At 39.6% G+C, this 26,541-nt stretch overlaps 1 protein-coding gene across 1 annotated transcript in view; it reads right to left on the bottom strand.

Moving 5' to 3' along the window:
- The window catches only part of STMN2 (stathmin 2), a 51,591-nt gene extending 26,727 nt beyond the window's left edge, over positions 1-24,864 (bottom strand). Inside the window, exon 1 of the mRNA XM_080802287.1 lies at positions 24,786-24,864. Coding sequence (XP_080658413.1) covers positions 24,786-24,804 — 19 coding nt within the window. The 5' untranslated portion in view covers positions 24,805-24,864. The remainder of the gene's footprint in view (positions 1-24,785) is intronic.
- Between the last annotated feature and the right edge of the window lie 1,677 nt (positions 24,865-26,541).

A 26,541-nucleotide genomic window follows, 5' to 3' on the forward strand; every position in this document is an offset into this window, starting at 1 on the left:
TCAATCCTTTTTAGTAAGGCCACTGCTCTATTATACTCCATAAGTTAATGAAGGCAGAAGCTAGAAAGGCTGTCTGAGACCAACAGTTTAGAACCCTGTGTGTAATGTATAACCATGACTGATGAAAAGTTTGTCTTTCCTCTCCTAGGTGGTTTGGGGACAAAACTCAATTGACCAATGTGGGCAATTACTTAAGGGAATCCTTACATTGTTTTTACCGAGGGCCATGACTCTCCATGGCATGAACATAGATTCTCATTCATATATTTGCTCTGAATCCTAAGGAGCTCCTTAAAACCACTTGCAACCAGTCCGAGCATATCTTGACTTTCCCTGCAACAAAGGCTCACTCTCCAGTGGAGAAAGGTTTCCTCTTCACATGGTAGAGTTGCCCAAATTTTCCCCAGGTGGCATTGCTCTTCCTAATCCTCTCTTCTCAACTAAATTCCTGCCAAAATTTCAATCCCAATTCCAGCCCTCCCTCCTCAGGGTTTCTCTCTCTTAGGGGCGCTGCCCACATTGATCTCCAATTGCCCTTAGCTGACTGTACTACCCAATCTTGATTATATACTGTTATATGTGGTTCTATACTGTCTAAGATCAGTCACTACTGGGTTTTGATGTGTAATTTTTGCTTATGAAACCACAGGCTCTTTGAAAACAAATACTACATCTTACTCATTGATGAAAAAATTCACAGCACAGGTCTGGATGGAACAGAAGGCTATTGCTGAATACACTGTTGTTGGCTACTTTGCTCATTGATTTTAAGTCAATCTCTCAATTAACAAGTATTTATGATCACTGATGGAGAGGAGTTTCTGTAAGGCACTATGGAATTACAAAGAAATATAATAGTATCTTTATTCTCAAGAAGCTTTCAAATTTAGGAAATGGAATGCATGGATATAAAAACATGGAGTATATGGATAGAAACACATGCCAAATATGGTGTCAAATAGAGGTACAGGTGATTTGCATTAGAAATTCAGAAGAATCTCAAAGCCATGGTGCTATGGGGAGAGTGGTCAGGAATGGCTTTACGATTACGGTTGCCGGATTCAGCAAGCAAAAATACGAGGTGCCTAGTTAAGTTTTAATCCAAAAATTGCATGGGACATACTAAAAATCATTCCTTGCTTTTCTGAGGTTCAAATTTCATTGGGTGACTTATATTTTATACAGCAACCAGAACAAATGGACCTGGATGGTAAAGACTGAGTGGTGTTAAGGCAAGCAAGGAAGGGAGAAGGTATGTTTATTATTGTTGACATGGAAATGGGGTTCTGAAGAAGCTATCTGGAAGGCTTTTGTGGGTGGGCAGTGAGTTGAATTCATGCAAGAAAAGGATAACTGAACTACGGGGAGAATCATTCACTTCATTTTCACGGACTACACTACATTGAGGTTTTCAGGAGTTGTGTCCTGACAGAAAGACTTCCTGGGGCTCAGTTTTGCTCTGAGATGTTGGGTAAGATGTTCTGAATTTTTGTTCATGTGAAAAGGGTATGACTTAAGATACTGTATTTACACTAAGACAACCATTCGTATATTTTTTACCAGAATGTCACAATATGAATTTTCTACATGGTACTTGAAAGAAATTTAAGATCGAGGGTTTGGTTTTGAGTCCACTCTCAGGAATACTTCTGTGGGAAAATTTGAGAAGCTCAGAGGTGAGAATGAGTGGTTAGCTGGAAGTCCTGGTTTGCCTGCATAATTCTAGGTGAAGCCCATTAATAATATCCTCTTTCACTGTCAGAATTTGGCCATTACAATTATCTTAGCAATAGGGAGCCACTGAACATTTTGAAAGGGGGGTTACCTGGTGAAAGCCTCTTCTTAGAAAGATTTATCTAGTCATTTTATTATGCAGGAAGGACCTGTTACCACGAGATACACTTAAGATGCAACCAAATAAAGTTCAGCAGGTAATGTAGTATGGCTTAAGAAAACAGTAGGGAATGGCAAAGGGAAAAGAAAGGGAAGATAGTTACTAGAGACCATATAAAACAACAATGGATAGTAAACAATAACTGTATTTGGAGTTAAGGGCAGAGGAAGAGAGCAAGAGATCCTTACAGATGGGTGGTTAAGGAAGCCTTCCAGACAAACTGTCACTAAATCTGAGTCCAGTAGGATAGGCTGGCCACACCCTAGAGTATGGGTCAAAATATATGGAATTTGGATTACCTTTTTTTTTTATCAACAATGAAAAATCCCAAGCAAATGTGAAGGCTATTAGAAATGCGCTAATAAGATTTCACTATTGATATTTCATACTTTGAACTGACAATCCCATTGACTGGTTTTTGGAACTCAGCATATATTAATTTTTTCATTATACCCCAACACCAAGTAAAATTCTGGGCAGTTTGTAAGGATGTGGGAAGTAACAGATAATTACATATAATCTTTCTCATAGTTGGTTGCATTTGCTATTAACTATTAATGTTTGCAAGTTAGTGTATTTCTCTAGCGAATTCATTTAAAACTCAACCCATATGATGTACAATGATTCTATAGCAATACCTGTTTCACTTAATGATGTATGAACACTAATTGTTTTTCCATTCTTCCAAATGGCTACAGTGGACTATGAATCATGGTGCCAGTGGCTATTTGGGTTTGGAGCACAAACAATAGATTAGGCACCACGCTACAATATATGCATGCATTTCTCATTTAATCTTCTCGATAATGTTAGGAGAAAGATAGTATAATGAGACTAGATTTACAGATGAAAGAAAAAGATGCAGAGAAGTGGAGTAGTTTTCCCAATAGCCAACAGATCATGAAGTTTGGAGTTCAGTTTGATTATGGGTCTGTCTGGTTCTATGTACCTTGCCTGTAATGCCATTCACTTCCTCCAACTATCTGTTCAGATGCATTACGCACACCTTCACCATTTCCATATTGTTTTTTTAACAAGAAAGTAATGTATGTTACTACTGCCTTTGAAAATAAAGAATCCAAGACTTTTTTCTCTTCCTATTTTCCTTTGGCAAATGCCAATTCCCACATGTGACTTACTGACTACAGAACTATAGGTCAAGTACAGAGACTTAGAGAAATAAAGTAAAAGGTATTTTTACTTTAAGGTATTATGTGACTTACTGACTACAGAACTATAGGTCAAGTACAGAGACTTAGAGAAATAAAGTAAAAGGTATTTTTTTTTTTTTACTTGGATAGTAAATATTGGCAGAGATGGCTACAAAACTCAGGAACAGTTTCTCAAAAGGAACTCTGAGTATGTGTATTTTTTTATGACTATTTATCCACTCCTATCACAGCTAATGAAGTAAGTGGAGAAAGTGGTAATTATCTAGGCATTTTAGGGGGAAAAATGCATTGCATTGGTTATTTGGATATTTTGAGAGTAATATATTTTGCCTGGCAATTACCTGAATTTTTTCATTTTTTTCCTTTTTCATTTGTGTTTGTGTGTGTGTGAATCTGAGCAGGATTTTTTTCTTTGAAGAACAAGGAGCATCCAGGAGAACAATACAATTGGTACTAGAGATTTAATAGATTAGATCTTGGTTTAGATTAGACTAAAGTAGCAGAGAAATTAATTGTACTTAGTAAAATATGAAATAGACAAACACATATATAATGATTTCCTCACTCTTCTAAATATGTAGTCTTCACATAGATCAGAATCAGTGATCTTACAGCTTTCTTTGGCACCTTTTTCCATGTCATAAATTAAGCTTCTCATCCTTCTTTTAACTTGATTTTGACCATATTGTGTGCGTGTGTGTGTGTGTGTGTGTATTGCATTTGATAGTTTGATTGCTTTGGGGTCCTAGAGCTTGAGGTCAGATTATTTTCTAAAAGTCAAATCTGTCATCCTATTTAGAAATACTTTTGGGTGCTCTATCACTATGATTTTCTTCTTGAAAGAGGAAATAGATGAAATGGATTTTATTTAAAAACACTTGTATGCCACATTAGCTTGAATTTGGACCTTAAAAAAAGGTTGATGAATATAGCTGATGAATATGTAATTGAAGATTCAACATTGACATGAAAAATAAATCTCCCATTTTTGAAGGTCTATTTTAACATCCCAGAAGATCACTGGTATGAGGTAATGTTCTAGATATTTCTGCTACGATGATGTAATGTTAATCGGTTTAGCACAAAAATGGATTCAGTCTACATTCATTCTACCCACCTCCTCCCCACCCCCCAAATTATGGTTTCCTAAGATATAATGACCAGGGAGGGTTTGAAAGATTAATGTTTGATCAGCTGAAATGGCATACTTTTCCTGCAGGAATAGATATCAAATCAAATTAGGGGACATTTAAGAAGGTCAAAGCTGTACAACCCATCGCTGGGTTGTACAGAAACATATGAGGCTCTTAAATTTCAATTTGATTGATTTTTGGCAAAGCAGCTGTGACAAGGAAAAGAAATTGGATGACATGAATCAGTCCTTGTGATCAAAAATGTAATAAGAGCGGTAAATTGTACCAATCTGAGACCTCACCTTACCCTTGATTCCAGTTAAACCTCCTGCTGAGTTTAATGAGAATCCCACTATATCATGCAGGGTCTTGCCCTTTTTTTCTCTCCCTCTAATGAAAGACATTCTTACAGTCCTACATGGAGATCTACACTGGTTTATCGGAGTAATGAAAGCTCTTTATTCTGTTTATATTTCAAGACTTTATTGCCAACCTAATTTTGAGTATTCAAGGAAATTTTTTCTTAGGTCCTCAATACTACCAGGTAGTATGAATAAAATGAGAGCCTAATGCGATAGCTAGATTGGTTGGTACTTAAACGAGAGAACGCCATCTCAGACACTCAGGAGTGTCGGCTCACCTGGGTCAGTGGAGTTCTCTCATCGGAATGACTCTTCCCTTCCTGTAGCCTCCTGAGCTGGAAGCAACTGTCATCTGAGGCTGCCATGACGGTCTCTGAATTATGTCTGCAAAATGGCTTCCTCCGGCATCTAAGTAATTTAAATTACTCCCCATTACTTTTTTCCCCCTTCCCATTACTTTTTAATTTTATGGGCTGAAGACTGGAAAAATACTTCCCATCCATTCTTAATTCAGCAAAAACTCATACTTCCTATCCAGACTAATTATTGCATTTGTGGGCTCAATTTCTAGAATCCAAAATGTTTTGGTTATCAATATAAGGATGTCAGTTTCCTCTTTCACTTTGTTGTAATAATGTGTGAACTTTTTCTGGAAAAAAAGCTCTGGCTTCTACTTCATGTGGATTTTATTTTATTTTTTAAAAGATTTTATTTATTAATTTGACAGACAGAGATCACAAGTAGGCAGAGACGCAGGCAAGGAGAGAGAGGAGGAAGCAGGTTCCCCGCTGAGCAGACAGCCCGATGTGGGGCTCGATCCCAAGACCCTGGGATCATGACCCAAGCCGAAGGCAGAGGCTTTAACCCACTGAGCCACCCAGGCACCCCTTCATGTGGATTTTAGAATAAAGTCCATGATGTGTGTCTTTGCATTGAATAAAGTGGTGTGAAACTACAAATACAGTAAGTCACGTACTATGTTCTCGGTGAAAGCAACACCTTTCAGAAATGGAAAATGCAAGACTTTTATCACAAGTGCAAAAAAGAAAAAAAAACCTGTCATATAAGATTCATATGATTTTATCTCAGTTAATGGGCCAGTCGACTTTTCCCCTGAATGGACCAGTGGTTTAGATACTGAGGATACAGAAAATGAATTCAGAGAAACTTATCTGTCAATCACAAGAATGGGCTGCCTGTATGCAAATAAGGGAACACGCTAATTTATAGAAAACACTGTGAAGAAAGAGTAGGATTAAGCTGAGACTCCACAGCAACTTGTGTTACAAGCCTTAGGCATTAATCTTGATTTAATTAATCTATTGGGCTGAAAACTTACTAAAACTTGAAAGCATATTTCTTGAAGCGTTTCTATGTAAATGTCTGCTTCCTTGGAATGGTGTGAAGTTTCTGTGCATTCAAAAAACTCCATATTGTTGTTTTAATTCTGAGCCTGTTCTACAAAATACATTCTACTTAGAACAGTTCCTAGCATCAACCACGAATAGAGGTATTTCACCTTGGTGTGAGTGCCAAACGTTTCTTAAGGGTCCACTGGATAGAATCTTTATCTGGATAGTATACAGACTGCATTCAGATCAGTCTCCCTAAATATTTTCTTAGGAAACCTAAATGGTATGTAAATAATTAATAGAAAATAACTATTTCAGGCAATGGCTGCAAAAACCTCATGGAAGAGCAAGCATTCTGCTTGCTTCCAAAAACCTAATGAGAATTCCAGGATCTCTTTTAATGAAACTGTAAAATGCACAGTATGTAACATTTACTTAACGGCACCCTAAAGTCAGATTTTTAAATCACATTCAATGGCGTTTTATTTCAGCCATCCATTCAAAAACCTCACATTGCATGCTTCTGTAATTGGTATAGTGAACCAAAACTGAACAATCAAGTAATTTTTCCCTCTGACCGAAAATACATCCATGACTTTGCTAGTCACATTAGTATGTGCCCCGGTCACTCTGTGTTACAGAGAATAGAATGAACAAATACATCTTTAAAAAATAGTAAATATAAATATTGTTAAGGTTTGAACTACCTGATAGTAAAAAAAAAAATTATTCTAGTAATATTCTTGAGTAGCTCTGGGAGGATGTGGGAGTAGCAGAGACTTGAAGGGGAGCGTGAAGCACCTTAACGTTACCGTGTCCGCAGGGCTATCTTCAGCGTCAGATCTCTAGGCATGAAAGAAACCCTTCAGGTTAATCCCGGAAGGTGAAAATTGCTTTTTTGTTTTGGAAATCAAATGCTACTTCCTCAAGATCTGCCAGGTAAAGACTCATTTTCTGAAATAGGATTCCTCAGATCGTACACTGGCGCTTGAATTAGTATAGTTTTCTGCAGGAAACGTAAAGCAACATACAAAGCCAGTAATGCATCCGAAGTCTGCATTCTACGGTCAGCTGGGGTCATCGCTGCTACAAATGGGGTTGAAATATAAAAGACAACGTAGGGGCGCCTGGGTGGCTCAGTGGGTTAAGCCTCTGCCTTCAGGCTCAGGTCCTGATCTCAGTCAGGGTCTTGGGATCCAGCCCAGCATCAGGCTCTCTGCTCAGCAGGGAGCCTGCTCTGCCACGCCTCCCCCACCCCCATCTCTGCCTACTTGTGATCTCTCTCTCAGTCAAATAAATAAAATCCTTTTTTTTTTTAAGATTTTATTTATTTATTTATTTGACAGAGAGAGATCACAAGTAGGCAGAGAGGCAGGCAGAGAGAGAGGAAAGCAGGCACCCTGCTGAGCAGAAAACCCGATGCGGGACTCGATCCTAGCACCCTGGGATCATGACCTGAGCCGAAGGCAGCGGCTTAACCTACTGAGCCACCCAGGTGCCCCAAATAAATAAAATCTTAAAAAAACATTTTAATTAAAAAAAAAAAAAAGAAACAAAAGACAACATAGTCTAAAGCAGTTGGAATCACTGGCCACAGCGATTTAGGCCTGGAAGGAACACTTGAAATCATCTATTTTTCTTATTTTATAGATGAAGAAATCAGATCTAATAACCTTTATTGCTTTGAAGGCTCCCTTTGGGGGTGATCGGTGGTGGGGTGATGCTTGTGGCAGAGACAAAATGGAAAACAGAAATGGGAAAGGGGCGTCCTAAATGAAAATGATGGCAGGCTTTTAATAAATCAATGTCTCTCTTCAATATTTCACTCTCATGTTTCTAAGTCTGACCTTTTTTTATGTTGGTGGTAAGAAGCAATCTTTTTTGCATTGTGGCAGGGACCTGGGAAGTCTTTAATTTCCTCTTTCAGAGCACTTGGGGGCAGCCTTTCAAAGATGGTCACATATTTTAGATCCTCTTGGGAAGCAAATCTTTCTGTGTGGCAAGACTGCTGCCTCAGGTGTGGATACAAAGTTCCTGGGATACATCGTGCTTATAGCTGCTTCTACCCACCAATACTATATGTGTACTCTGTATTACTTCCAGAATTCCTTCCAGTCACAGAATTTTCAGGAAGAATAGATTTTTCTTTTACTTTGCAAAATTATGAAATGTGTGGAGATCCTTCCAAGTGAAACTATGATCCCATGGAGTTGCCCTTGACTGAATCAATCCCAGGGGAGAGGCAGGAAAATTAGCCTGAGATGCTGACTGTGTTATAGGACCTTAAATATCTTTTCAGAACTTTAGGTTTTTTATTTTATGACCTTGAGCAAGTCATTTAACCACTTTGGACCTTTTCCTTATCTGTAACTAATAGCTCTAAGCTCTGAAATTTCGTGATCCTACAAATTTAGTAATCTTGTCTTTAAATAAGTAACTTTCCTGTTACTTACAGATTCATCTTCTTGTGTTTTCTGCAGTAGGCATTTTCTTTACCTATATTTTTTTAACAAATTATTTTAAGGCATTGCATTTCTTTCTTTCTTTCTTTTTTTTTTTTTTTTAAGATTTTTATTTATTTATTGAGAGAGGGGCAGTGAGAGAGAGCATGAGCGAGGAGAAGGTCAGAGGGAGAAGCAAACTCCCTGTGGAGCTGGGAGCCTGATACAGGACTCGATCCCGGGACTCCGGGATCATGACCTGAGCCGAAGGCAGATGTCCAACCAACTGAGCCACCCAGGCATCCCAAGGCATTGCATTTTTTAAAAGACGTATGTATTTATTTGAGAGGGAGAGAAAGGGAGAGAGCAAGAGTGGAAGAGCACGGGGAGGGAGAAGCAGGCTCCCTGCTGAGCAGAGAGCCACACGCAAGGCTCTATCCCAGGACACTGGGATCATGACCTGAGCCCAAGGCAGACGCTTAACCATCTGAGCCATCCAGGTGCCCCAAGGCATTACATTTTAAAGAAAACTTACTCCATATTTCTACTTGGCAAAAATGTTGCCTCTTTCCAAATTTTGATATTCCGTAATAAATATTTGTATGACATAAAATATTATAACATATAATGTTCTTCTTAAAACAATTCACATTTTAAATTTCAAATTGTCCAACTATTAGGACAAATGTCACTTTCCCACATGTAAGATAGATTTATTTTTGGCTTTGGCTTTAAATATGTAATTTTCACTATTAGACAGAACAAATGATGCACACAGTGTAAGCTTCTTGGATACCATTTAGAACTCTTTTGGAATCTGTAATAGTCATTCCTAAGATATGTGAAGGATTACATGTTGTTTTACTGATTGAGGTTGAAAGAGCCCATGCATTTTATTCATTTGTGGCAGCAAATACCATATGATTTGGTGATAAATATTGCCAATAAAAGGAAAGCAAAAATGGAATCAAGTGTTTGATCTGCAGAGACAAATGTGGGTTGGAATGTGGCCTAAGTGGCTGATATTGTTTTACAAATGACAACGTGGTAATACATAATATATGAAGGCACAATGTTGCCTTTATCTTATGGTCTTTTTTTTCTAGATTTATTCTGCCCTAATATTATTCATAAAAGAGTGGCCTTGTGGTTGGGAATACTGCTCACATCTTCAAAACATTTGCCAAATAATAATAGATGGAGTAGGACAGGGGATCTGTGTACTGGGATGTGGGCCAATTGAGAAATGTCTCCCACAGTTGTGACTCATGCAATTCCATAAGGCTGGGCTTGTATCTCCCTAAATACAGAGTGAGTCAACCTTAATGGTTTCCATTGCAAGGGCCTTTGAGTTTCTTCTCCTTTAAAAGACAATCTTTCCTGGCTTCTTTTATACAGGTTAGCCCTTATTTCTCTACTATTTTGTTTGCTGCTTATTATTTCTTCCCAACTATATTTAAGTTTTTTGAGGATGAGGGAAGGTGTCTTACTTAATGTTTTCATATAGTTTTCCCCCAACATGTAGGAGTGTGTATGGCAGTTAGAAGGTGTTCTGTGAACACTTATCCATTGGGGGCCAAGCAAGGTAGGGCTGTTCGTCAGCTGCAAATGATATTTGAATGGGTCAGTGGCCCAGGAGTTCTCCCATTGAAAGTAGGTATAGAGTGGGGGTTAAGACCCCAGATGTTGGAGCCATATTGAGTTCAACATTTCTCTCCACTAAATGTACTAGCTTCCTATTATGCTACAGACCGATATTTCTGCATACTTGAAGTTGTTTGCTTCTCCTACTTAGCGCTTATCCCCTAGCTATAGCTGTGTGCATAGTTTCAAAATGGCACTAGTAAAGGGCACAACTATGATTGTGTGGTTCCCTGACAAAATTTAAGAAACCCCCACCACCTTTATTTTTCACAATAGCTGGTAATCAACTCTCTCTATTCAGGAGGAAAAGGAGACAAGTGAATGTTTCCTCTACATGTATACGTTGTGTTGCTTTCTTTCCCCCCTCCCCCCCCCCTCACCCATGGAAAGAATATGAATAGGAGCTGAAGACGTATGCTCTTGTTCAGGATCTTTTCAACTTTGAACAATTTATTAAACCTGAATAGGAGTTTATTTATCCACAAAATGGAGATAAGATGTTGTTGTAAGGATCGACTGAGGTATGTGTTGGGAAATTGAAATGCTGTACTGACATAAAATATTGTTAGTGAAGATTCTTCTTCTATAAACTGATCTGTATTCTTGAGTGACCTTTTGAAGTTTTATTGGGCTTGGGTAAAGTGAAATGTTGTGGAACCTCGTTTCGTACAGTTCTGCCTGCTTCTCTTAGTTCATCCTTATCTCATTGAGTCAACAAACACAGAGCTTCTATGATGTCCAAGAGAGACATAGTGGTTAAGCGGCTGAACTCTGAGATTTGACTGATTTGTCCTGAATCCTGAGCCATCGCTGTGGGGGGTGACCCATCCCAGGCTGTGTGTGACTTCTCCTCTCTCCCTTTCTCACCTGTGAAAATGGGGAGATAATACCCCTCAAAAGTGTTTGGCATAGTCACAGAACCCGACAGAATTAGTACTCAGTACATATTAGCCAATAGCAGTGTTATTATTACCAGCCTCTTACAAAGTAGGTGGAACATGGTTCAGTCCTATAAGAAGCCCTCAGCATAGTTGGATCAAAGACAAAGAGAGGTCTGCAGCTAAACAGGAACTAAGAACAGCTCACGATGAGGAAGCTGGAGTGTAGTGAGATGAGCGCTAGATTGAAACCTAGAGCTGCCCTGAATATTTGTACCCCAGGACAAGTCACTTAACTTTCCTTGGCTTCTGCTTTCCTTCCTTGTCTGGTGGGGATAACGAAACTTGTTTAGGGGTTGCCGTAAAAATTAAATGGGGAAAAGGAGCATAAGGAGGATGCGTGGCATGTAGATGGTTCACTCGTAGTAGGGAAGAAATAAATGACAAGGAAGATGTTAGCAAAAGGTGTATTTGATGATATATGGCCAATTCCCACATTTACTGGGAGACAGTAAATCTGCTGTAAGAGTTCACAGGAAGGAAAGATTAAGGAAAGCCAGACTTGGGAAAGCTGCTAGAATTTGCTTCAAGGAGAGCAAATCGTTTCTCAGAAGCAATTCTGAGAAATCCTATTTGACTTCTTAGCTGACTACCCTACTTATTGCCCATTTGCTTCTAAAATTTAGCAGAAGTGATAAAACCTGTAGTTTTCTGCACAGAAAAACTTCAGGGCTGTTTGTTACTTGTCATTCCCCTTGCAATTAATTTAGATGCATAAGCTTTCCTTTCAACAAGCAAGCAGGACACAGAGTCCAGTGTTCTGGGCAAGCTACACCTTTCTGCATTTCTTTTCTTGGATATGTTGTAACATAGCTTGTAGCAATTGGTAACCAATACAGACTGCAACTGTGAACACTATTTTGAGATTGCATTTTAAGAAAAATTTCAGTGGGTGAAATCCAATTCTTTCAAAGCTACTTAATTCAGTATTTCTTCCATGTCAGCCCTGAACTTAGAAAAAAATTTCACTCTAAATACTGACTTTCATTTTCTTTTATTTTGTTCTGTTACTAAACTTTTTTTTTTTTTAAGGTTTTATTTATTTATTTGTCAGAGAAAGAGAGAGAGAGAGCTCAAGCAGGGGGAGTGGCAGGCAGAGGGAGAAGCAGGCTCCCTGCTGAGCAAGAAGCCAGACGCTGGGATCATGACCTGAGCCAAAGGCAGACATTTAACCAACTGAGCCACCCAGGCATCCCAACTTTTTTCTTTTTTAACCCAAATTTTTGTCTGATAGAGAGGTGCAGCTCTTTGCTCTCTACTTTGTGCTTGGTAGCTGTTTCAGAACTCTGCTAGATTTTTTAAAGTGAGGAAACATCTACATTTTCTTTAAAGCTGGTCTTTCCTACCTGATGCATGTATTATGAACTTGTGAGGATTTACATTGTTTTAAGGCTTTCATATAAAGCTCCTCCTTTGTCATTACTCTATGTTTATGAGAAAGTAGGAGTCTATTATTACCTGTATTTTATGGCCTTTAGATGTGAAAAAATATTGAGTACTTTTATACGGAGAGAGCTATAATCAACAGTAACTAATTTGAAAAAGGCCTATACAACACTTATAAATGTAAGCACACAATTCTATTAATATGTCTGCAGTTATGTCATAAATATAATTCCTAGTTTATGTACCATACATTTATATGAAATTTTGGAGGCAAATACTTAAAATGCTCTTTTCTATTGGTAGTCAATTATCCTCCCTTAAGCCTTTGTAAAGTCAGATGTCAGATGAATGCTAATTTGATTTCTCAGGATATCTTTATTATTCTAACGATTACATTCTGCTAACATCTTCCAGATTTATATTGGCTGGTACCTGAAACACTATCGATTGAAAAGGTATTACTGTCATCAACGACTGAGGAATAATACGAACCTCTACATATCCATAGCCTTTTCCCATCACAGTCATCTAAGGAATATTACATTCTTACTGTGTGGCTCAAACTGATGGGTTTATAAGATTGTAAGGAGAAGAGACTCTGCGTGTGTGGTGTGTGTGTGTTACATGATATAATCCCCACTTTTCTGCTCTTTTTTTCTTTCTTTGAGAGGTGGCGGGGGCAGGGGAGGCAGAGGGAGAAGGAGAGAGAGAATCCCAGCTGGCTCCATGCCCAATGTGTGAGCATCTGCCAAGGGGCTCAGGCAGATCTCACAACGCTGAGATCATGACCTGAGCTGAGATAAAAAGTCAGAGACTTAACCCACTGAACCACCAGGATGCCCCCCCTTCCTGCTCTTTCAGAGAACTCAGTGTAGACCTTCACATCTTATTGCTCTTCTTAATTATTTCTACCGAATGTGACATTTTACGTAGATGAGCCTTACTGGGCAGGCAAGAACGGTCAATTTTATTGAAGTTTTATATATATTTGAAGTTGGATGAGACATGAAATATGACCGTGAAACATGCCATGAGAAATAAATGCAAGAGAGGTGGACTTTTAATTTCGGCATTCTCTGGAGTGGATCTGTCTTGGAGATATACTATATTGGCAGCTGCATCATAAATATAATATGAGCTCTCCCTATATCAAAAAGAATTGTTGAATAGTGGTCATTTCTTAAATTCCAAGTAATTTCTAGTAGATTTGTTACTACATTAACAGAGCATAAGAATTTAGAAGTCTACTTTAAAGGATTACTTTTATTTAATATTTTCATCATCTATTTAGGGGGCTTGGAAGGAGATTAAATTTTTTTAATTAAAAAGTACTTAACAGTCAATTGTTTAACAATGCCTCATAACAACCATGTGATTTAGGTGGCATTATTTTTCTCATTTCATAATTGAGAAAATTGTGGTATAGAAATGATAATTTGCTCAAGGATGATCTGATAGTGAGTAGCAGGGCAAGGTTCAAAACTATGTCCATCTAATATGCAACCCACCTCTAATCTGCCTGACCTAAGTTTTTTTTGGGGGGGGGAGGGGGACTGTTTTTAATTTACATAGCATTTTGCATTCTTTTGAGTTCTGTGACAAGTTGCTTTTTCTTATATACAAAGCTTTTCCCTTTTGTTTTTAACTTTTGGAGGCAGCTTTAAACCAAGCTTTCAGCAGCATGAACATTTGGGTTTAGGTTGTTTGATCTAAGGTGCGCTTGTACTGTTGCTTGATGGGGCAGACTCAGAAGGTAGAGAGCGTCAAGGTGGTGCAGGTAAGGGGCAAACATGGAACCAGCATAACAATTTGTACTGAGTTTTATCTTTTCCTTTTCAACCCTCTGATATTTTCTATTTCTAGTTGCAAGGGCACGCCTACGTTGCCCGACAATTCTCTTACCTTGATGGCTGCCATCTTGGGCCACTATTCATCACCCTTCCCTTAAAGAAGGTTGGGCTGGAGAAAAAATGGGGTGGGAACTGACTGCAAGAAGTTAAGCTGTGGAGAAGTTAGTTGCTTCTTCTCAGCCGATGTTCATTTAAAAAAAACTTTTAAAGAAGAATCTTGGGTGGGACCTGAGCACAAGACCTTTAAAATATCAGATGCTGTTGCTCAAGCAATTCACTTGGCATTTTATTTTAATTTATTATTTAGGAAGTGTTTTTCAAAGAAAACCAAATGACTCCGTTTCTGTGCTCCTTGTTCTTCGTTATTCATTCTAAATGTGCATCAGTACATGGGTAAAATATCCAGGCATTCTATCTGATGACACATAATGCCACGGGCTGCATTTATACAGTGTTTGACAGATTCTAATCACTTTCGCATTTGTTTCCTTGGCTCTGGAAAGGACCCTCTGAAACAGACAAGGCAATATCTCGCCGCTTTATAATGCTACAATAGGGGCACAGAGTGGAAAAAGGACCTGACCAAGGTTGGCTAGCTGGGACAGTCAAGATTAGAGCTCAGGGCTTCAGAATCCTGCCCCTGGGCTCTTCCAGCAATGCAACACTGGCTGCATGTGGAGAGGGGGCAGAGCTGTTAGGGCTTAAGTCCTCTATTCTCTAGAGTCCAGAGTTGCAGAGCTGTTCAGAGGAGGGCAATCACACTAGAGGGCCATGCTGCTCCCCACACTGTTCCAGGTACCCCACTGGTCACTAGCATTAGGTTTGATCCAAGTGTGGTTCTGGACCAGGGGCATCAGCAATGTGCTCCCCACCCCCCAAGCTTGTTAGAAATGCAAATTAATGAGACCCACCTCAGAGCCAGGGAATGGGAATCAAAACCTCAGGGGTGGCGGGGCTGGTGCAGGGTGGGATCTGAATGCTGCTGAGGCTCAGCTAAGGTGGAGAAACCTTTTAACTAAGGGATTCCCTGGCTGGATTGGTTGATAGAGGATACTAGTTAGATATTTCAAGGTTGTATCCTCTGGGTGGATCACAGTACTTTTAACTGATGTTCTTTGTGTAGCATTATGTACTGTCTTGTAATATGGTAGGATAGTATAATAAAATTTTTAAAAATTTTTAAAAAAATTTTTAAAATTTTAAAATTAAATTAAATTAAATTAAATTTAAATTAAATTTAAAATTTAAAATTTTTAAATTTTTAAAATTTTTTTAAATTTTAAAATAAAATTTTTTAAAATGGTGGAGACTTCCAGTTATGGTTTTAAGCTACTACTATTGGCATTCAACTTTTTTGTATGTACAGAGTCTTGTCTTTTACAAAACACTAAATTCCCCCAAGCAAGATAATCATGTTTATTTATAGTCTTATGATATTTAGCATAAGCTTCAGAAGAGAATTGGTGCTTGAATCTGTTTTACTTTGGTAAGTCTTGTCATTAACTATTAACTATTAATGACTTTGGACTAGAGGCAAATATATTTAGTGTGTGACCTCCCTCATGTATGCCTATTTGTTTATAGGACTTAGAGGAGTAAGTGCTAAACTTTATTAGTTTTTTTATTACATAATATATTATAATTATAATTATATATATAATATATATATTATATATATTATATATATAATTATAATTATAATATATTATATATAATATATATAATATACACATATTCTATATGATTATAATATATAATTATCTATCTATCTATCTATCTATCTTTATTAGACACATATTTTGGCCCTGGCCCTGAAGCTTACCACATATGAACTTGACTGAATAAATTCTTTGAGCTTAAACTGACTCATTTTAAACAAAGCAACATGTATGTTATGCCTATTTCATAGGGACTATGTGAAGACTAAAAAGGATAGAGGAAGTAAATATTTTCTAAGAACTACAAGGTCTTTACAGATAGATCATGCTATCTAACTCTTCTTTTGAAACTTTTACATTTCTCAGTCTTCTATGTTTGCTCTCCTTTTTTTAATATGAAAGGAAGAGGTAAGTCTGAAGTAGAATGGAAAGATTTTTAAAGTGACAAGGAGTCTTGGAAAATCATGTAATCTGTACATCAAAAGACTAGAATTGACTCTGGTAATTTTTCATGTGTTTGAATGATGAGAATGAGAAGGATGCTAACTGGTCCTTTTCAGAGAAGGCTGCAAGACTTAAATTATAACAATAGATATTAGTGTTGGGAATAAAAAAGAACTTGGCAGGAATAAGGACAAGATGTTCCGTAGCAAGTTTCCAAGGGAGCCTCCAGTAACTCCAGGGTTGATGAACTGCCTGACGAGGTTGGTGCCCCTTCCCCTGAGATTGGGGGAGTGCTACCAGGGAACGTCTTGAGATTTTCTGGTCTCCATTTTGCAATAGTCAGTATATTGCAGGTTGAACTTTGTCACGTGAGTTAGACTTCTATCTACTAGGAACCCGGAACTGAAAGATTATCATTAGGTTCATTGTGAGTGTTGTTGTTGAATGGAAATCAACCTGGGCTGCGGTGCATGGGGAAATCTTCCAAAAGAGGGAATAGAGTGCTAACAAAAAATTAAAGTTTACAATGCTTTCTCGTACAAGTATTTGGGGAACAAGGTTTAGATAAAGTTCATACATTTCTTTTTATTCTGATATAAAGACCTGCTACTTGAAGGATTGAAAGATTGACAGATTGATAGTCGGATGATCTATTGTTAGACTAATTATTTGTTCAATGGATAGTGTACAAACTCTGACATCAAAAGTCTTATTCCAAAAGAATAACTGCTAAATAAGCACTCATACGGGCATTGCTTTACAACTTTGCTTAAAAAAAAAAAAAAAAAGAAAAAAGTCAGGCCCCGACAGTGTTATTTTTAGTGTACTATACAAAACTATAATTATCTATTTTGGGTTAAATTTTTTGAATTCCATAATTTTTCCAAGTATTAGATATTTTAATCTGGAGGTCGACAAAATTGAAAATGAGAAAAATCTTAAAATTTTTGTTACGGTTTTGTAGTAAAACGTATGACTGCTTCTCTTAAGTACAGTTCCTAGAGAAGCTATATTTCCAGATGACTAACAAAATGATTGCTGAAATGCATTAATTAACCTTTATATTCACATAAAAGTGTTTTGTGAGAACAAATGTACACAAAATGTTATCTTTAATCATGGCTAATAAAAATGGGTTATATAAACACAGGTTTTACTACTGCAGATGTCTCCTTGACAAATGACAGGACCCGATTCCTTTATTAAAAGATAATTAAAAATGTTTCACAAGGGATTCAGAGCCTTCCTCCTGCCTGCTTGCTTTTGAGATAATAAGGGGAAGAGTCTTGAAGTAATATCTAATGATTATACTAAATGTGGATGCCTAGGTGGTGTATCTCTTTTAGTTCTAGATTTATTTCATTAAAAAAATATTAAAACTAAATATCTAGTGTCTATGTAAGGAGGTAAGTGTCCATTTTAAAATGCAATAACCATGATGACACTGATTAGATTAAGTCAAGATTTTTTCTTTCTTTCTTTCCAGACTGGTCATCGTGGTGTGTCCACATGAGAAGTCTCTGCTTCTTTCTTAGCCTTCAGACAGCCATGTGTTCCATACATTACAACCCCCAAGGTCTCATAGCTCTTGTTCCCCCAAAGCCTAAATCAAGGCAATTATTTTAATAAGTCCCAGGTTAGCAATTAAAGGTAGCCATCAATTTGAAGGCATCGCCTCTTTAAAGTGAGTCTGTGCTAAGAAAGGATAAGACCATCTCAGGCTTGTTAGACAAAATGGCAGTCTCACGGGTTTGACCTCCATGGTAGGAACACCTCTGACATGGAGCATTTATAAGAGTAACTGGTACTAGTTAAAGGGACAGATTCTGGAACCAAATGGCCTTGGGTTCAAGTTCTGTATCTAACTGTGTGACCTTGGATAAAAGTTACTTCCCCCTGTGACTCAGTTTCCTCATCTGTAAAAGTACTTACTTTTTGGGCTTATTGGATGATTAACCTAACTAATATGTGTAAAGTGCTTGGTGCCTAGCATGTTATATATGCTATATAAGGGTTAAATCAATCAGTAAAAATCCTTTCTTATAGATACTCTAAAATTTATGTCTATGCTGGAAAAATGAATCTTGAAAGAGAACAGTGGCAGTGGAAAACTGTTGATTGACAACAACAGCTATAAAACAGGAATGGATAATCTTGAGGCTTAATCCAACTTCATGTTGCATAACAGTATATCTTACAGCTGTGGGGCCAGTTTTATTGGGGACTGTTTTTAGTGCTCTATTTGGGAAATAATGTATTTCTAATTTGAGATATTTTATGTATAGTATAATTTTGTAGGATAGCATTTCCAGAAACGTGGAAATGCACCCCATTGCACGGGAGCACTGATATTTGGTATTTTTGGAGCTATTTTTCGAAGTCCAGTTTTTTTTCCCCTTTAGGTTGACTTTCTTCCAAAGTTAGTATGGAACAATGGAGGTCCTTTATTGGCTTAAGTAAGGAGAAAATACATACATAATCTGTTTTTAATTATGCAGCCATACTCAATAAATTATTAATAATTTTCTCATGTGGAAGAAATTCTCTGTTAGAATAATTTGGTAACATTTATGGGCTATGTTGAAAGGCAATTTTAGTGCTGTTTAATCTGTTTTAGTTTATACAGTATGTGGAGTATTTGTAGCAAATTATCTCTGTGGCAAATGGGATTAGCTATATGGCAAATTGAATTAGGCAAATTTTAGATTATCCCATAAGTAAAAGGTTGTGAGTTGAACTCTTTGTTCTGCACATTGTTTTGTAAATAACAGTAAGCTAGCAATATTGATTTATCATCTTTCTCCACTGTGCCACAAGCCATATTCATTTTTTCTTAGGCACACACACACACACACACATACACACACAGAGCCAAATTCTCATTTTCCACATTTTCTTGAAGGTCTTCTGCTGAGTCCTACAATATGAATATATTTTTAAAAATCCAATTATGAGAGACTGATGGTAGAGAACACATAAGCCCCAGAGGAATAAATCCCTAAGAGTATAAAGGGGGAAGTGAAATATTTTGTAAAGATTGCCATGCATTTGAAAATATTAAGACCCAGTACTAAAGCTTATTAAGTAAGGAACACCTCTATCACAATTCTCTCTTTCTGAAACTGACATACTGGGTGGTTAGAATCAGCATCACCTGGGAGTTTGCTAGGAATGCAGAACGTCTGGTCTCAACCGGTCCTACTGTATTAGAATTAGCATTTTAATGAAAATCACAAGTATTTCATATGCACATTAAAGTTTGAGGAGCACAGTAATATGAAACTATTAAATATTTTACAGATGGATTATAGTTACGTGAAACACGAGAGAAAAAAAAATCCCTGCCAATTCAAACATGGAAAAAAACTACTTTTGATGATCCTAAAAATTAGTTTAGGCTTGTTTTTGGTACCCGCCCCCTCCTCAGTATCATGTTGTATCTATGTTTTAACTTCCAGCCTAAAGCTCCCTAAAGGTGGACACTGACATTCAGGTATGTCCCCAACATCTTGAGAACATTTTAAATAAATGAATAAGTAAACAATGTTTTTGTTTAATTTATTCCTTTATTTAAACGTTACAACTTTCTGTTCCTAAATAATTTTGCTATTCCTACTGACCATTTTCTACCATTCATCCACTACAAACTGCCAAAAGTAACATAAATGATATTATAATAACAATGTAATAAAACTAGAGAGTAAAATCATAAGAGAAGAACTGACCAGGGTTAACACTCATTTCCACTCATTTTTAATAGTCTCCTTGAAAATGCGCACAAATTTTCATCCAGTAGGGTAAAGTATGGCATTAATTCATTGAATCAGCAATTGAATGTTCCAGATTAAAAAAAAAAAAAATTTTGTTAAGTAGTATTTGAAACTGGGTTTAAAAAAAAAAAAAAAATCAATCACCTATTTAGAGAACTAGATTGCCCTCTAGTGGGGTGAAAGCTTATGTGGACTCCAAGGTTTTCCAATGGAGAGAACAGGAAACGAGGACCAGCCTCGGTTCTGGAAACATCTGGGTCATCAGCTAATTTGGTATTTTATGTGGCCAATTTCTTGCATTTTTCATATAAGGTCACAGATCCTGTGACAACACTATAGCGTGTGTTTCTCCAAGAAACAAATAGGAAATTGGCATGAGCTGGAATTGGGTTTTAGCAGCTTGGGAATGGCCACACCCAGAGCAGGTAGCCACATGCCCAGGGCCAGCATCATCCAGCCTTGTGAGCAAGGAGCTCTTGAGATGGAATGGGGCATGTAGTCAGTCCTGCTTGGTTGGAAGGAAAAAAAACGTGGTGATTGACAAATGAGGAATTTTCCTAAAGATGGTCTGGGTTCATTAATGACAAAAATGCTCAATTAAATGTGATTGATTCATCTCCCATTTCATTTTTAACCTTACAGATTTAACTTGCAATTCTGGATGATAGAAACTACTAGATATTCACAGAACTCAGTAACTATTTTGATCCTACATTGTAGGGTGAAAAACCATTTTATTGCGTGTATCGGCTTTATCCACTCTGAAAGGACTGCCAGGCACTGTGGAATCTGAGCAAAATGTAGCCTCTTACAGCCTCTTCATCACAGGCTACTTGATGGAAGACATACTGGCTCAAATGACTGAATGCTTCTATCCATTAATAATTTTAAAAATCTCCAAAGTAAATAAATGTGTTTTTAGTGCAACAAATAAAATCCTGCTAAAAATGTTAATGACTAAGAGCAGAGGCACTCATTCTAACAATAAAAATACTCCCCTCCTCCTTAGGATAAAACTATTTACTACAAAGCCATAGGTCACTTCGAAAAACCATTGCGAATAGTGACTGAAAAAAATTCCAGACTTTAATACTAAAAATCATTCTATCTTATTTATTATTTTAAAGTACACTTTCAGAGAATTTTGACATGTGTCGACAAATGCCACCAGGTATACTAATTTATATCATCATACTAGCTCTTTGTATAGGGCTACACTGGGTCACGTAATGCTTACTACAGGTTCAGCTTACTCGCTGGTATTAACCATATATATAATTAATTGATAAACTACTGCTATTTCTCTTTTTTGTTTGTTAGATTTTATTTATTTATTTGACACAGACACAGGGAGAGAGGGAACACAGTAGAGGGTAGGGGAGAGGGAGAAGCAGGCTTCCTGCTGAGCAGGGAGCCTGACGCGGGGCTCAATCCTAGGGTTCTGGGATCATGATCTGAGCTGAAGGCAGACGCTTAATGACTGAGCCACCCAGGCGCCCCTCTCTTTCAGTTTTATGTTGCAATCCTGACTAAATCCTCATTTTCCACTTCTGGCTATTTATATATCCATTTAAAAGGTGCCCACTTTATTAGAGTAGATAGTGGGGAATATTATATGCACCCAGGACAATCATGCTGAATAATTGTTTAATGAATCAGGAAAAAGCACCCGCCCTGGTGATTAATTGATTATGCTGTGCAACTGAAACGAGTCCAAAATCCATTATTTTAGTATTGCAGAGGTTGAACTTCTCTTCATGATTTGCAAATACAGCTTACTCACGACAGAAAGAACCCTTGCATTTGTCATATTTTGGGTGGGATTTTTATTAATGGAATGGTGGCTACCATTTCAGGATCCAGGTTTCTGTGCCGAAGTGAGACAGTATCAAGAATCAGCAATTGGAAGAACAGTTTCAGAAAAAAAGAAAAGAAACAGTTAAAAATGTGTGCATAACCTATGTATATTGATCGGTAGATATGACCTTATGGAATACACAGTGAAGATCCTTACATCTCAATTATATACGTATACTTTTACCCTTTGCAGTCACAATTATCTGAGGAGAATTTTCCAGCAATCTCTGGCACACAAACCCTATCCTTAGTAAGCACCTTCAGGTAATACCCGACCCACAAGAACATATGTAATCCAGACAGGAATTGAAAACACATTCGCTTTATAATGTAAAATGAACAACAGGACAAAAAATTCCTTTTTTAAGGGGTGGGGGGAAAGGAAGGGAAGAGTAGAAGGAAGAAAAGAGAGTGCAACAAGGGTTAATCCTTAAATTCAATCATTCAAACCTTTTGAACGAATAAGGCCATTGAGTCATGAAGTAGTAGTACTAGTAGTAGTAATAATAATAATAATAATGATAATAATAATAATTTGAAATAACACTGATAGTGATGAGTTTGTCGCCCCCCCTCCTGCAGCAGAAACCTCCCGGTGCGGGTGCAGAACGCAGAGCGAGACCGCTCCCACCCCTCATTCTGAGAACCTTTCTGGACTTGCGGGTGAATCGCGAACTGTGAGAAGTGGGGGTAGCTTAGGACACTGCGCAGAAACGCGTCTCCCAGGCTGCACCCGCGGGGGCGAGGGCCCAGCTCCGGGGAGGGGAGCACAGGGCGCGGCGCGGGGCTCTGCAGGGCTGGCAGCGCTCCACGCGCCGGCTCGCCAAGAGCGCCCCCACCCGGCCAGCGGCTGATTAGTCCCGGCCGCAGCTGCGAGGGGTGGGGCCGAGCCGCGCCTTGCTCGATTAGTGAGGGTCCCTTCTGGAGAGACTATCCAAAGGGACGACGTCCCGGGAAATGATAGAGAACCCCGCTTGGGCCGAGGGTTTCAACTGGGGGGAAAGTAGCCTGAACTCCGCGGGTTGTGGGAGGGCGAGAAGAACCCTCCCCGCACCCCTGGGAAGGGGTCACCTCTGCGGTCTTGCCGCCGGCTGGGGTGGGGCCGCGCCTTTGTATGGCCGGGCGGGGCTCGAGCCAGCTTTTCTGCAGAGACACCCGCTTGGCTGGGAGGGGCTCGGCACCAGGACTTGGGGCAATACCGGGTGTCTGCGCAAAGCAAGGGGGTGTCTGGGTTGTTCTGGACTGCGGGGCTGAAAAAAGGGGGGCTTTAGGACAGCAGAACGTTCAACGGCCCCTCCCCAACTCCATTTCTTCGCCAAGCCTCGGAGCCGGAGGTCTTCCCAACACCGCAAAAAGGGTGGGGCAGGGCGGGGCTGTGCCGAGCAAGCCCTGTCCATTGCTTTATCCCTTCTCCGCATCCCGCACCAGTGTCCCGGGGGAGGGGTGCTTCCAGCAGTCACCAGACCTCGGGCCCATCCCTGCCTGTCCACCCCGGGGGCCACCGAGCGCTGGAACCATGGGGCACTTAGAGGCGTACAACCGGCTGGGGATCTCTCGGGTCTCAACTGTTTCCCTGATATATAGGTTGAGCTTATGGAAATTGCCATTATTTGGCCCTGTTTGACCTAGAAGACGGGTATTTTCATGTGGCTCAATTTATTAAGAAGTTGACCTGTTTTGTATCTGTATTATTGTATCTACACTTATCTAGGTTCCCGAAGCTTTTACCCAAAACGATTAATGAGCTCAAAGAAGCCTTTATCCGCGTCAATGTCTAGTTACCCTATGCAATGTGGTTTTGAAAAGAAAAATGTTAACCCACTTTTTTCCTCCTCTCGGTTAAACAGAACAATGAGGCCAGGGTGGGGAAGGCAGGGGCAATGGTCAGGTTTCATTTGGAAGCCGAGTCGGAGTCTGTAGCTACAAGCGCGGGGCGTGGCGCTGCTGTTCCCCCCAGGGCTGGGCTCCTGTGTGTCGCGCTGCGCTCCCCACCAGGCCCTCTTTCGGCTGAAGCTGCTGCACCCGGCGGTGGGGAGGAGTGAGGGCGCCGGCTCGGCTTCACACAGGGTGGGGCCGTCCGCATTGTGCGCCCAGCGCTGCAGGTGCCTCCCCCTGGGACGGTCCGTCCTCACACAAAGAAACCCCACCCCAGCGCCTGCGAAACCGCTGTCCCTCCACCCCTCCCCACCGCGCGCTTCCCCGCCCCTGCAGCTGCCCACCCGCGCCCTCCATGCCCTCCCCGACTTCCTCTCTCTTTCCCCTCCCTTTCCCTAAAACAAAGGAGTGTAGCACCCCATCCCCCGCCCTAACCTCCCCGCACCGCGCCCCAGGACTAGCGGTTTTTCGGACGAGACAATACCATAAAATTTGCCCCGTTCTCCACCCGCCCCCCCAACCCGTCTCCACCCATCTTTCAAACAACCTAAAAGGGACCGATTTGACTTCGCATTTTTCTTTTTCCTTTCCGCCACCTCCCTCTCCTCTTCCCCATTTTCCTTTTTTTAACTAGAGAAGAAATAAAGGATGTTACAAGCACTTTCCAAAATGTCCCTTAACCCCATTTAAGGCAAACAGTAAAGGTAGCTCCCTCCCCCTACGATTGAGCCCTAATTTAAAACATGGAAACAGAACAAATTCTCTTCCCATGGGAAGGCAACTTACCTGCTTCTTCCTTTCAAAAGAAAATTTTAGTTTTAGATTTCCAGGGACCCCCTCTTTGCCCTTCTCAAACCCCCAGAACTGCCTTCGTCCTTCCCGGTTTCTGTTTTATCATTAACGTCTTTTTCTTTATAAAATATTTCCCAGTGCCTTAAAAGCTCTTAAGAGAGAAGGTGAGAGGTGGGCTCCAGGTCGAGCCGAGGGAGAAGGAGGCGCGATGCCTTACCCATTGCTGTTTTAGCCATTGTAGGGATGTGCAGATGCTGAGCGGTGGCGAAGGCGAAGGGTCCAGCTACAGCAGCGGAGAGCGCGAGAGAGAAGACTGAATAAGGCACTGAGTCTGCAGAGTGGGACCGTGCGAGAGAAAGAGCAAGAGGCAGGAGCCCATGAATAATTATCACTCAGAAGCTCAAGCAGATTGGCTCCCAAGGTCCCCTGACATGACTCCCGCAGAGTCAGAATCTCCAAGCATTAAATATTGATCGGCCAATGGTGCTGGAGTACAAAGTACCAGAATGCAGTTTGAAATGGAAATCAGTCCTTCCCTGGCAGCTCCCCCCCGTTTTGGGGGCCTGATAGTACAGTCCAAGTAGAGTGGAGCCTTAGCCCAGAAGCCTCCTAGGAGCTAAGAACTGGGCTGTGTCTACCTGGGAGCCAGGAGGCTTGACTTTATTCACACATGTTTTATCGCACAAATAGACATAAAAAGGGGAAGGGATTTCGAGCTTTGAGAAGTCTTCACAACTTGCTGACTATTGGAAACATCTGTTTGAACATCGTGGGTTTACTCGTTCATGTTTTCTCCTTCACCTTTGGCCCTGCTCTGGTAGTGTCTAGTCTCCCGGGTGACCCTGTGTCTTGCTATGGTGGCAGCTTGAAACAGAACTGCATTATTGTCCTCTGTCTCTCAGCAGTGTTGGACTCAGATGTCTTGGACTGTTGAAGGTCTCTCAGCAGAGTGAGGCCTGGTGTTTTCTACCTTTGGCACAGAAGGAAGGGGCTGTCTGGGCTGTTGGGAATAGGGACAAATAGTTATGGTCTACCTGGGACTTCATGGAGGAGGATGAAAGTCAGTTTCCTGTCTTGTTCATCTGGCTACAGGGCAGAACCAGGTTGGCTGATTGGCTGGAGCACTGGAGGAACCATGGGTGGGTAGTGCCATTCTGACTTGGAGATGTAGGATTATAGGGATTGAGATCTCAGTGACTTCTGCAGGTCTTAAAGGAGAAACCTTTATACTGAACACTTCATGGAGATGAAAGTGTGACCTGGAGCAGGATTCTTTAGAGATCCAGAGACTCCATTGATATGGACCAAAGAAAGATGTGTTCAGGTTTCAGGTTGAGCAATGTGGTGTGTGAGTATCTCCCAGATCAGGTGCAAAAAGTGACCTGTCATAAGAGAGAAGACATTCACTAATTCATTCCTATTGACTTAATGAACATCATTCATTAATTCATTCTTTCTCAGAAGACTCACATAAATATTCATTGAGCATTTATCATATGCCAAGATTTGAGGACACAGTGGTGAAAAAGACTTTAGACCTTGTTGTCATGGAGATTTTAATCTCTGTTAATTTAACACTTCTGTGATTTCACTGAGCCTTCCTCCATTCTAGATCCATTCAGAAAATGTGGTTTTTGACATTTGAAAAAAAGGCAAAGGATTGTTAATTCCATTGCATTTGAAAGCTGAAAGAATAACACGTTGTTGAAATCATGAACATACACAGAATCCTGGCAATTTTTAATTTTATAAAAAGAAATGATTGGGATTATTCTAATGAACGAAATAAATTCTTAGCAACTTTCTATTAAACCACATTTCAAAATTTCTTCATAGCCTCATGAATAATATGCAGTTTTGAACACACAAAACCGAAAAAAAAAAAAAAAAAAAAAACCCACACACACACAAACCCCCCCCACAGGCACTCTCCTTGGTGCTGAAATAAATTTCTTCACCTCCTATTAACTTGT

Source organism: Martes martes (assembly GCF_963455335.1).
Source record: "Martes martes genome assembly, chromosome: 4".
Classification (NCBI taxonomy): Eukaryota; Metazoa; Chordata; class Mammalia; order Carnivora; family Mustelidae; genus Martes; species Martes martes.